Source organism: Macrotis lagotis, chromosome 4 (genome assembly GCF_037893015.1).
Source record: "Macrotis lagotis isolate mMagLag1 chromosome 4, bilby.v1.9.chrom.fasta, whole genome shotgun sequence".
In the NCBI taxonomy this organism is placed as follows: Eukaryota; Metazoa; Chordata; class Mammalia; order Peramelemorphia; family Peramelidae; genus Macrotis; species Macrotis lagotis.
This window is the reverse complement of record NC_133661.1, coordinates 55,118,246-55,131,793: the sequence shown is the minus strand read 5'-3', so window position 1 is coordinate 55,131,793 and position 13,548 is coordinate 55,118,246. Positions and strand designations below refer to the sequence as shown.

At 36.7% G+C, this 13,548-nt stretch overlaps 1 protein-coding gene across 3 annotated transcripts in view; it reads right to left on the bottom strand.

Moving 5' to 3' along the window:
- The window catches only part of ADK (adenosine kinase), a 580,911-nt gene that overhangs the window by 111,445 nt on the left and 455,918 nt on the right, over positions 1–13,548 (bottom strand). For all 3 annotated transcript variants that reach the window (XM_074232887.1, XM_074232889.1, XM_074232888.1), the window contains exon 7: positions 11,158–11,328. In XM_074232887.1, the coding sequence (XP_074088988.1) occupies positions 11,158–11,328 (171 nt within the window). The remainder of the gene's footprint in view (positions 1–11,157; positions 11,329–13,548) is intronic.

Sequence of the window (13,548 nt, the reverse complement as noted above, 5' to 3'; positions counted from 1 at the left end):
TTACCTATGTTCTGGGGTTGTGATACAAAATAAAGAAGTATGTTAAAATTTCATTACCATAGAAAATATATTTGAGGGAAAAAAAGGTAATTTTGATTCCAATTTTAATTTTCAGTGAACTATAATGACCTGCTCATAGGAAAAGATAAAAGAATGTCTCCCTACTAAGAAAGGGCAGGAGACAGAGGTCACACTTAGTTTTTTAATGTCTTGTATCTCCTAATTTAATAAAGCCACACAACATATACTTAAGAGTATTCTATGAGAACCTGTAAAGTAATAATATTCAGGCAATGTTTAAATTCGCAAAGCATTAAATCAAATTTGTAAAACAAAACACAGCACAAGACAAAACCCCCTAATAACTGATGTTAATTCCATGAGAGAGGGTGTGTGAACCCTGCCACTGAAAGAGATCTGATCCTTCAAGTCCCTTTTTCAGAAGTCCTAATAAGTAGCCACCAGGCTCTTCATTGTCCTTTGGGTGATGGGTGACCTATCAGTTTAAATCTTAGGAGATTGTACTATTCCACTATTTGCATGATTGGAACATGATTGGAAGACTACTGCTCTTTAAAGAAATATAGGACCATTAAAATCACTGCTTAATTTCCCAAAGGCAACTCAGCAACTCTCTTTGACCTATTCAATTTGGGGCCAATTTCACTGTTCATGTATGGTATCTATCTAAGATGAATGTACTGATTGACCAGCTCTAAGTGTTTTTTCTATACCACCTGCCTTTCAATATCTGGACACTGAATATTCTCCATCCACTTGGTTTTTGCAAGCATGAATAGTCAGGATGAGTTCTTCTGAAATCTCATTTAGCAGGAATGGTAGTGTCCTTCATATAAGAGAATAATAATGAGGATAATTGGACTAGGCCAATCATATACACAGAGGAGGTCTGTACTGGAAATGACAAGGTTTTTTAAAGGCTAACTAGGGTCTGACTGGGGGCACAGAATAGGAAGTAAGAAGATATAGATTCAAATTCTCCATGTGAGAATAATAATTATTATTATGTGTGTGTGAATCACATCACATCTCTGAGATTCATGCCTTCAGGGCCCTTCTGTTTCTGGATTCAAAGATGTCCTACTGCTCTCAGATGCTGAGCATCATAAAGCTTTATATTTGATATGGATATTAAGAAAAGAGTGGGTATATTTCTACCAATGTTAGTCTATGAGAAATCACACCTTTAAGATCACATCCCAGAGTAAAAGGTACAGAGAAACAGGATCCCATGTGTTTACGATTGTTACCTACAAAAGATGAAGCTTCCTTAGGTGAAAGTAAATTCCTTGAGGGTGAGAGTGGCTTTTGGTTTTACCTTCCTATCTTGGGTACCTTGTTCATGGAAGACACTTAATAAATTCCTGTTGGTTATCACATGGGTTTTCTATGCTTTCAGTCACAGTGACAATACTCAAATTCCAAAGTGAATGAACAAGCCCTAGTGTTAAGCAGTTACATGGGGGCTGAAGAAAAATTTCTATTTTATTATTGCATGTGAAAAAAGAGGAGGAAAAGAGCCTCTTGGGAGTGATAGAACCTTTAGTAGCAAAGTACAGCATTCCATTGAATTAAATCTGACCAATGGTGAACCATAAACAATAGGCTCATGAGAATTCAATGTTCATTCAAATTAGTTTGAGTCAATAACATAGTGTTTCACAGTCTCCAGCCCTTTCTTCTCAAAAGCGGAATGGAGGCAAGTGTGCTCAAGTGGAAAGAGCTCAGGACTGGGACTGGGAACCCCCAAAGTCTGACTTTTCATTCTGCTGCTAACTAGTTTCATGAAATAAATGAATGAATAAATAATTACCAGATTAAAGTAAAGACTGTTTTTCCTTTGTGAAGGGCCACCACCCTTATATCTATCAAATTCCTGTAACCTGAATCATTAAAAGTAGAAACAACAAAGAATCTGGATGGAGGACTCACTGATTCTGTCAAAAACCTATAATGGAAGGATGAACACTTCTCATAGCTGTCTGCTGTGGTCATTGAAGATGTCCAAAACAAAGTCCAAATGGAGAAAGAATTTGCTGTTGATTTGTAAGCTGCTCAAGATACTTCTTTTGTGATTCTGCACTGATTTTATCAAGCTTACAGGAAAACCAAATGAATTTCAATGTTTTATATTAGGTCAGTCTTACTTCTTGGAAGTACTCTCATACTATTCTTTCAATGGCCACAAATTGATTTATCCAATTTTAAACATAGAATTTAATAGCGGTGAAGAGCATTAAAATTGGCATACCTTTCAGGAAAACAGAAAATGCCTCAGTAGAAGTGAGTAGTCTGATTCTCAGACATTTATATTACTATTGGTGGCTTCCTCTTGGCACATGGTTGTCTGAATCCCTATGTTGTTTGCTGCTATGACCTCAGATGGATAAGGTTTATGCTGTTTCTATGACTATGACAGATTGAACTATATAAACTATTAAGACAATTAAAAAAGAAAAGGAACTCCAAACTCTAAAACTCCTGTAATAACATCTGCATGTATTAACTATATTCAGGTGGTCTTAGACCATGCTTTCTATTCCATGTTCCTCTGGAAACCTGTACCTCTCCAGGATCAATGTCTTCCCACCTGAAACAGTAATGACCTTTTAGCCACGCTCTTCCCCTAGTCCTACCCAATTTTGGGGGACTGATTTCACTCTGCCCTGTCATTCTATCTTATGGTTGTTATCCTGATTTGGAGGTGGGTAAACAGACTGTCACTGTACCAAGCTAGGCATCAACCTCTCCTCCCAAATAAGGGAGACACCTTGTTGAAAAAAGAGCCTCTAATCAACCAAAAAGATATTAAGTGCTCTAAGTGACAGGCCCTGTGCTAAGAGTGGGGCTCCATAATAAACTGGAATAGAGTAGAAACTATAACTATATCTTTTCTGGTGATTTCCCTGGAAACTAAGGCCCATGCAGAGTGGGCATCTTGAAATGTGCCCCACCCTCCTCTTTTCTTCCCCTTCCCTTTACCATTAACAACTCCTACAACAACTTAATCAAACCTACTCTTAAAAAGAGGCACCCTCCACTCCTCTTTTGAAGGCTAAGACCATGACTACCTTTCCTTTATTACATGTTGTAATTCACTACTGGAATGTAACTCCTTGAGAGAAGGGAACAACTCATTTCTAATTCTCTTCCCATTGCCAAGCAACAGACACTTAGCAAATGAAATAAATATTTATTCCTTCTTTCATAAATTCCTTCATGGGAGACTCCTATCTTCTGATTAATTTGAAAAGAGCATTAACATGATAGTAAAAAGATGCAAGTTCAAATTCTGATTTTGCCACTTATTTTGTTTTATTTTAGGTTTTTGCAAGGCAAACGGGGTTAGGTGGCTTGCCCAAGGCCACACAGCTAGGTAATCATTAAGTGTCTGAGACCAGATTTGAACCCAGGTACTCCTGACTCCAGGGCTGGTGCTTTATCCACTATGCAACCTAGCCACCCCACCACTTATTTTCTAATTGAATTTGACCATGTCATTTTCATCTCTTTCCCTCAGTTTCTCCATCTGTAAAATGGGGAGGACTGGCTGATACCTAATGTTCTAAATACAATAGTTTCATACTGTCTCTGCAGAATTATGTCTTTCAGTTCAGACACATGACTGTAAGGACCCTCCTTGAAGAGTCCACCAATGCTGATATCCAGGGGTTGGACCCTGCCTCTAAGGCACCTGATGTGCTCTGTTATAAGGCCCCTGCTCCCAAAGCCTGGAGAGACTCTGGATGACCTGCTCAGGGTCACAGAACTGGTCACTGCCAGTCATTCAGTCAGTCAACAAACATTAGTAAGCATCTATTATGTCCTGAATTGTGGAAAGCCCTGGGGATACAAAGAAAAGCAAACTTGTACCCCAAGCCTCAGGGAGCTCACAGTCTATTGAGGGGAACAACAACTAAATATGTATTGGTGGAGGAGCAACATTTTGAACTCAAGTGTTACATTTTTTATTTCCAAAGTGAACCTGTTATTCCTAAATTATTTTAATAACTAGTAATTTAAAAATATTGAGTGAGCTAAATATTAACAAATACTTTTCCAATCAAAATATATTAGTCAAATAGTAAAAATAATTAGTTATGAATTTGCGGTGTAGCAGCTGACACAATGTAGACACACAGGATTAAGGGAAACAGAATGATTCACACCCTGAAGTCTGATCAACATCGTGGCAATTCAAATCATCTCAAACAACAGGGTGTGCACCCATGATGGGAGGCTAGGCTGGAAAATTATTTAAAGAATTTCATCCTCAGACAGCCATGGCAACTTAGAAAAGAAAAAAATAAGGAGGGAGAAAGGGGGAGAGAGACAGAGAGGAATTAGGAGAGGAGAAAGACACTCAGCACATGCAGCTAAGACAGCCTTCAGCTATTTCTGAATCCATCCTGCAACCCGTCTCTGCAACATGCCACTGACATTAAAAACCTCCCTTGTGCTCCAGTGAAACTCATTTTTTTCATTCAAGTACAATTTATCTGCTAGTCAAGCCCTGAGGAGGAAGCTAATTTCATGAGCTTAGTAGCAATATTGTGATGCCATAGCTGTATTATAATTGAAATTTCAATATTCTCTCCGGAAATTGTGCTGAGATTTGGAGAGAGAGCATAAGTTGTTGTTGTTTTTACATTAGCAGGATCCGCCCCCCCCCCCAAACCATGAAATTACTTTGAAATCTATTCTCTACTGACTTCCCTCGCCCAAAACTTGGTAATGGATCTTATAAAATCCTTCAATCTAGACTGGATCTTATTTATGGAAGAGGTTAAAACCAGTCTGAATAGGCTCAGAAGGGGACAACTTTTTCCTCTGAGTCTAATGTTTTCCTCCACTCTTATTCCTTAAAGACAAACTGTGATACTGTGACCAAAGAAAAAGGGAAAGACCATCTCTTTCTCTCTTGAAGTAGCAGATTATGGATCTCTGTGTCACCTACTGTCACAATGCATACTGGAGATTATTTACAATGATTTGTGAAATGCAAAGCAGACACTAAGAAAAGATGTGATTTAAACCGAGTACACACTGTCCATTGGTGTCAAAAGAGCTTGCATTACACTAAAGGTTTATATACCGTTTCAGGAGGGAAAAGTCCCCAAACAAATACATATAACTACATCACTCAACCCAAAACTATTACTATTATATGTTACTATATATTAATATATATTATATATTATTGTGTCATATATTGTATCCTAATATAAATTATCTTCAATTGCTCAAGATGAATCTGTGGGCTCAATGGTCTTCATCTTGTCACTGATGACTTTTACTCAGGTTTTCCAAGAAATACTCCACAAGGCACTTCATGTGCCAGGGGAGGCCCCTGCTCTGGGTCTGAATGTAGCACTTGTCTCATGACATCTCTTTGATTAGACTTTCGTTCTTACTGCTCTATATAATTCTTCAGTAGAAATATGCTGTAGTCTGCTTCGGCCCACTGAACATCCCTCCATTGCCTATGTCAGGGAACTATAACTTTAGTTCTTCAGAAATTATGATAGCCTATGTTTTGTGGCCATTTAGCATCATTGGACAAGAACTACATGCATAGGAATAAAAAGTATTATTAATAAATAAAAAGGCATTCCCGAAGAACCCAATAAAGACTACCTGTTTCTGGGTGTGTCTAGAGGCAATGCCGACTATATTTTGTATACATCTTAATATACAATTAGTTCTATACATTTCCATGGCAAAAGTGGTTAACAAGTAGCTAACATTTGTTATGATATAAGCTGAAATTATGAACCACTTCTGACATAATATAGTACCAAAAATTACTTGAAGAATCATTCATTATTGGGTTATATTAGAAAATTATTTATACATAATTTTTATTCTACATTATTTTATACTAAAAGATGTCAGGAAAATATATCTAGACATACCAGTCAATACAACTAAAAGCTATATTGCAGTTTTAAAATGAGAAGTTTTTGTTCTGTCACTGAAGAAAGGAATTAGGAGCTATTAGTAAGGAGAAACTCATTCTTTCTCTTCCTTTCTTCCTTTTCTCATTAAGAGAGACTTAAATGAAGACTTTCAGGTCACTTTGTGCAAACTAAGGGAGCCTATTTTGCAGAACATTATTTAATACTCTGTAAAATCTGAAGCAGACTCTACCACCTTGGGATGACTGTTAGGTACAATAAAAATGATATAGGATTGTTTTGTATTTGCAGACAGAGACACCCATTCATTAAAGCTCAAGATACATGATGGCAGAGCCATTATTAAAGCCATTGTTGCTGCTTTTTCAAATGTACCAATCTGTCAAGTAACCTCCTTTCTTTTTAGCTCATGCTGCTACACAAATGGCATCACTGTCCCAATAAGATTGGTGTTGTACTGAATGTAATTGCAGAAGTCAGTTCACAGGGCCCTAATTAATTTCTTCATAAACTATACATTAAATAAAAGTGAAAGCATCACTCAAGGATGTAGTCATTTTGGTATCCTCGAACAGTACTGCTGATCTCCTTATACATTGGGCCCTTTTTTTGAGGTTAAAAAAGACTTTTAATAGGTTTTATGAAAGGAAATTCCCCATATTACATGAATGGGAATGCTGCCAGTAAAAAACGACAGATGAACTAGGGCTACACATCATCTTTACAACATGGATTAATTTGTGAAATTCATTGTACTAGCTCTCTAAGAAGAGGGTTTCTACACAACCTATCACTCTCCATTTACTGGGAACACTTAAAGTTAATTCCTCTTTCCAATTTCGACCATATTTTATTAGTCAAACTATTTAAAAGTGCATTGTAAGGTGAACTTTCACTGAAGAATTAAGCACTAACTCGTGACAAAGCAGTTATTATCATGAGATAATTGACCTTATTTGAGACTTAAGCATCCTGAGGCAAAGTTGAGTGTACTTAATCCAGGCAGGTTAATTATCTAGTGATTACAGTGCTTTAAAAGGTATTACTGCTAAGAACCATTTACAAAATGAGACTCCTAAAAAAACTTCTTAATTTAATAAAAATTAAAGACAAGGAAAATAATCAAGTTCTCTAGTCATGTATTACTGGGTAATGACTGTATAGATATGTTACCGTCTTGGCACCAATGGAAATATAATTCCCTGTAGGTATGCAGAATGTCCTTTAGGAAATATATTATGTGGTCATTTAGTTAGGAAGTGGGTGACTTGTGGCAAAATAAATTTGAACTGTGAATTACAAAGATGCAAGCCACAAATCAAGAAGCCTGCTTTTCCTCATCTTTCCACCCTGTCCAAGTATGATGACAGCTAAAAGTTAATCAAGAATAAAGAATCATTAATACAGAGGCTAACTCTGTATTAACTCAATTCAATAGGCATTAATTAAGCACCTACTATGGATATGGTTTTCTACATGTTTTTCTTACATGATAAACTATGAATTGGGTCATTATGCAGGGTTTTTTGTGATTTAAATATAATTTAAACAGTAAGCTATTTAATATACAGCAAATGTTCAAATTTGATAGAACATTAATGAATAGAGTTCAATATTTGTTTTCCCTGGGGCTAGCTACTTCAGATCGGACTCACAGTTATCAACCAAAATTCTCTTTATGCTCCTGTTCCCTAGAAAAGACAATTTTTTTACCTTGGGCCACTTAAACAGTTCAAAGGAGGGATGCTAGTTAAAAACATGAGATGGGGATGTTTGTTGTGTGAAGACAACAAACAATGCAAAAGAATGACCTAACTAAAGAATGACTCTAAGAAGACAATGAATATATGGATCTGTTCATAAATAATATGGTAAAGCAACACTTTTCTAGACCTTAGGATTTTCTAAGTAAATTATTTCTTAGCATGACAAACTTTTAAAGTTGGAAATAATTTCAGGTCATTATACAGATGAGAAGAGAGGCTTACTTACATACAGGCATGCAGATAAAACTGCATAATTAGTGGCCGATTAGAATCCATGTCACCCAAATTCTTTGCATAACATCATGCTAGGTTCCCACCTCTATAACCCTGAAATTTAATGAATTTTTTATAAAGATTTTTGGTGGAAATGAATAAAAGATTGCTCTGAATTTCTAATAATAATAATACAAAAAATGGGCACATCTCTATTTTTAACAATTTTGTTGATCCTTATAAAAAACTCAACACATCCTTATCCCCTGTAACTAATTAAAACAAAACCAAACAAAAATTGATTTGCAAGGATATAAAATAAAAATGAGGAGTTATGTAGAATTGTTCATTCAGTCAATAAGCATTTTTATAAGTGCTTATAATGTACCAGAAACTGTTTGAAGCTCTGGGGATGTAAAAAAAAGACAAAAAACACAAATCCCTTCCCTCAAGAAGTTCACATTGTAATGGAGAAAACAGCACAAAAAATAACTATATATAACTTCCATTCCATGGAAATGTCAGTGTGACAGACAGTGGGGATAGGAAGGCCTAAACAGTGCCTGCCTGTTAGGCAACTGACAATCTATAGGAAGATGCTCTCAGACGAGAATAGGTCTTGTGTAGTCAGTGGTCTGAGCTCATTCTTGAAAAGGTGAGGAGAACCCTGAGGGCACACAGGTTAGCCAGTGCCAAAAATGAACAGTGTTGTCACAGAAGATCAGATGGGAGGCCAGGGAAGCTGCACTGAGGAGAGACCTGAGGCAGGTTGAGTCACCAGCAGATGTTGCAGGAGCCCAGAGGTGAGAGGGACCTATCTCATATGTGAGATGTTGAAGATCTGAAAACAGACTGAAGAAATAAGGTGACTAGGAGTGAGGAACTGAGGGCAACAGTGAAGTTGCAAGCCTAGGTGACTGGGAGGATGGTGGCAGCTTCAATAATAAGAGGGAAGTTAGGAAGAGAATTTAACAATTTAAGACAAAAATTCAAGATAAACGGTCAAGTTTTTTCAGTTTTTTCCTTTAATGACATTTTATAGTCATCACCTTCTCTCCCTTTAAATCTCTAACCTTTAGCAAGTCCTAATCATTTCCTTCATGAACTCTTAGAATAGCCCTCTACTGATCTTCCTGCTAGCCTATCTTCCACAGAGCTGGCACTGCTAACATTCAAACTTGACCACCTCAAAGATCATCCCAAAAAATCTTTAGTGGTTCCTTATTACCTCCATGATAAAGTACAGAAAATACTCTGCTAGGCTCCCAATTTTTAAGGTTTGTAACTTTGCATCATTATAAGACAAACCTAAAGGGGAAAACCATTTCATTTTTAACAAACATCAATTTCATATAAGATGCACGGTGGGAAGAGAAAAATTCAATGAATTATAATATTTTAAATCCAGGAAGATTTGTAGAAATAATGTAAAATCAACTGCCTCATTTTACAGGTACCTGGTCTCAGTGGGGCAAAATGGGTGCCTCTTGGTTATAGGCAGGTGCCATCATCACTCTTTCCAGCACGGCACAATATGTCTCATCTAAATAGTAACTATAACACCAACATAAAATACATTCTGTCCAATTTGAAATAATACAGGAGGTCCAGTCTGATTTTGTAAAAAGTCAGCACGAAAAGAAATTCAGATTAATTACTTTAAAATGAAGAAAGTTAATGGGAATTTATAATAGGTCAACATTTCATAAACTTCTTAGAGTCTTACATGGATGTATCACTGCAATATGGACCATGTACTCTTGAAAGTTCTCCAATGAGACACAAACTGTTAGATTCTTCTAGTGCTGGATTAATTTATTAAGATATATCAAATCAAAATGGCTTGACTAAGGAGCTGAAAAATGTCACATTAAAAAGCAGCAAACAAACAAAAAGGATCAAATAGATTTTAGCCTGGAAATAGAGGAGTTCAACTGGTAGTGTGGGTTGGGTTTGGAGTTGAAGAATGTGGGTTAAAATCCTAACTTTGACAATGACTGGGAATTAGTTTTCTCATCCCCAAAATGGGAAGGTTAGTCTAACTTCTGTAACTAAATATATGAACCTCGGATTCCATGAGCCCTTACCTCTGATGAATTTCCTGAAAATTCAAGATAATTAGCAAGTCTTTCCAGTTTTTTCCTTTAATGACATCTTATTGTCATCCCCTTCTCTCCCTTTAAACCTCTAACCTATTCCAAATCCTAATCATTTCCTTCATGAATTCTTGGAATAGCCTTCTACTGATCTCCCTGTTAGGCCATCTCCACAGAGCTGGCACTGCTAAAATAACAACTTGACCACCTCAGAGATCTTCCCCAAAAATCTTCAGTGGTTCCTTATTACCTCCACAATCAAGTACAGAAAAAAATCTGCTAAGCTCCAAATTACATTTATACTGTCCTTTTACTCCCCTTTGAACATTCTTTGTACTGGTCAAACTGACCTAGAAGATGTTCCTTGTCCCTGGCAATTTATTTCCTTCAACCTCTCCTCACCTCCAACTCATAGGATTTATGGGTACATTCTTTTTTTTTTTAAGGCAATGGGGTTAAGTAGCTTGCCCAAGGCCACACAGCCAGGCAATTATTAAGAGTCTGAGGCTGCATTTGAACTCAGGTCCTCCTGACTTCAGGGCCAGTGCTCTACCCACTGCACCACCTAGCTGCCCCATTGTTGACTTTCTTTTCTTTCTTTTTCTTTTCTTTTTTTTTTTAGGATTTTGCAAGGCATGTAGGTCTAAGTGGCTTGCCCAAGGCCACACAGGTAGGTAATTACTAAGTGTCTGAGGCCAGATTTGAACTCAGGTACTCCTGACTCCAGGACTGGTGCTCTATCCACTGCGCCGCCTGGCCACCCCTATTGTTTACTTTCTAAGCAGAGGTCAAGGGTAACTCTCTATATGAGGTTCCTCCTTCTACCTTCTTGCTTGCGTTATGAATTTAATGAAATTACTTTGTATAAAGTGGGAGGAAAAAAGGTTAACAGGATATTCTGTATTTAACAAATACCAAATAAAATGGATGTTTACATACACACACAGAGGATGACTTATGAAGCATTAATACATGTTGAAAATTTTGAAATAGCAAGGCTAAATTAAGGTACCACAGCATAACTGGGACTACTTTATTTTTGGTAAGAAGTTAGCCTTTAGTAATATATCAAGAATCTTGAAGGACAATTTAAAAAACAAACAACCAAATCAAAAGAATAAGAAGAAAAAAAAGATTACTTACTGTTTCATTTCCAAAAAGGATGTCAACGTAAGGCATAACTTTCATCATTGGTTCCTTGAAGAACTGACTAATAAATGGTGCAGAAAGATTCAAAGTGAAGATCTTATTGCTTTCAGAAGCTTGATGAGCTATTTTTAAAATAGATTCTGGTGAAACAGTAAGAAAAAAGCCCTGTAAATTAAAAAAAAAAAGTGGAAAATAAGTTAGAAACCACAATTTGAAGAGAGTCATTTCCAATAAGGTTAATGAGCCATCAGACTCATCCTCTACGCAAAACACAAAACCAAAGGGCAATGCAGTTTCAGGAGTCCAAGTTGGTAGATAATTATGACACCTGAATACTTTGGGAAAAATCTTTCATGATTAAGTTTCATTGTATAAAACTTTTCACATTCACTATATTAGTTAAAAACGTGGTTGAGGTCAAAAGTATTTGGTTAAAATACAAGAAACATGAAAAGTTTTTAATTTTCAATTGGAAGCAGGAATTACCCCCAAGTTTCAAAATCAGAAAGACAATAAGTTTAAGACATAGATCCAACCAATTTGGATCAACCTAACTTGATAGAGATTTTCCCCTTGTTTTCTGGGTCCCTAACTAGGAAACTAGAGATGGGATTGGGGGGGGTCTACTTCTTATTAAAAGTACTCTGGCAATTCTTCTGGGAGGCAATATGGTTGAAGAGATATTGGGCTAACCACACTGGTCAGTCAGGTGTTTCCCAGTGTCCCAGAAAAGAGACTGAAAATAACAGAGAATCTGCATTGGTAAAGGGGGGGGGGGGGCTTTCTTCACTGGGAGGGCCCTAGAGCAAAGAAATCACAGATTTGCTCTAACCCTCTTGAAAAAATATTATACATGAAGTCTAAGAAACACAAAACCAGTGAATATTACTTGATATAAAAAACATTCTATGTCCCACTATAGTATATTGAAATAGCCTCAAATTCAAACAGGCAACGGAGAGGTCACAGGTATAAACAAACAAAAAACATTTGTAAAATACCTACTTTGCAGAGAGCATAAAAGTAGGCAATGATAAAGATTCCATCCAATTCAATAAGCATTTATCAAGTGTCTTTTTCCCAGTCCTCCTAAACTCATAGCTTTACAAGGGACTGGACATGTTAACTAATAGCTACAGTAGATAATGTAACATAAGAAATCTGTTAACACAGAACTTTGTGAGATGTGAGGGGATGAAGGAAGATTTTTGGATACATCTGGGTTGGTGCACATGATGGGTAGCATCAAATTAGTCAAGTTGACACCCCCCCCCCCCAAATGACACATGCTGAACAGGCTGTGAGTAAACAGATACACTAACGCACTATTGGTGGAGCTATGACCAGGTCCAGATATTCTGGAAAGCACTTTGGAACAATACCCAAAAAGTTATTAAACTTTGATCCAGAGATACTACCACCAGGCCTAGATTCCAAAGAAATCAAAAAAGAAATAAAAGGATCCAGTTTCACAAATTTTTTTTTATCAGCTCTCTCTGTAGCAGCAAAGAACTGGAAACTAATGGGATGTCCATCAATTGAGGAATGGCTGAACAAATGAAATTATATGAATGTGAAGGAATATTTTTGTACTATCAGAAATTATAAAGGAAAATTTTTAAGAGAAACTGGGAAGACATAGGGAAAGAATAGTAGGGAGGACCTTCCAGGGATATAGGAAAGCACAAATAGAGGCAAAGAAGCAAAAGAGCTCAGAATGTATTTGGGAGAGAATATAGTTCAGTTTGGCTGGAGCATGCAGTACAATAGTACATCATATCAAGATAGAAAAGAATGCTGGTACCAGATTATGGCAGGTCTTCCGTGCAATGCAGAAGAGTATTAGCTTTGCCTGGGAAACAAGTGAGAACTCTGAAGATGTAAGAACAAAGAAATGACATAACCACAACTGAAAATAGTATGAAAAATAAATGGGGATGTGGATGACAGGGGGCAGGAGAAGCAGAAAGATTTATAAGGTACTAGGTAGGGTCTGTGCCATGATGAGAGCACTGGGAACAAAAAACAGTGGCAATAAAAGAGAAATTTTACGGAGATAGAATTAACAAATCTTGGTACCTACCTAGACATAAAATATTAAGGAGATAAGGCAATATGACATAATGGGTATTAGCGGCAATGTGGTCAGACAAATCTGCCTCTGAAATTGCTGTGTGACCATAGGAAGTTATAGAACCTCTATTAAACTCAGTTTATTTAAATGGGGTAAAAATAACTATAGTACTTCCCTTCCTTATGAGGATCAAGTGAGACAATATCTGTAAATCATCTTGTAAACTTTAAATCACTATTTATATTTCAAATATCACTACTGCCAATAATTATTATTAATAATGAAAGAACACTTCCTTCCAATTCTTTACA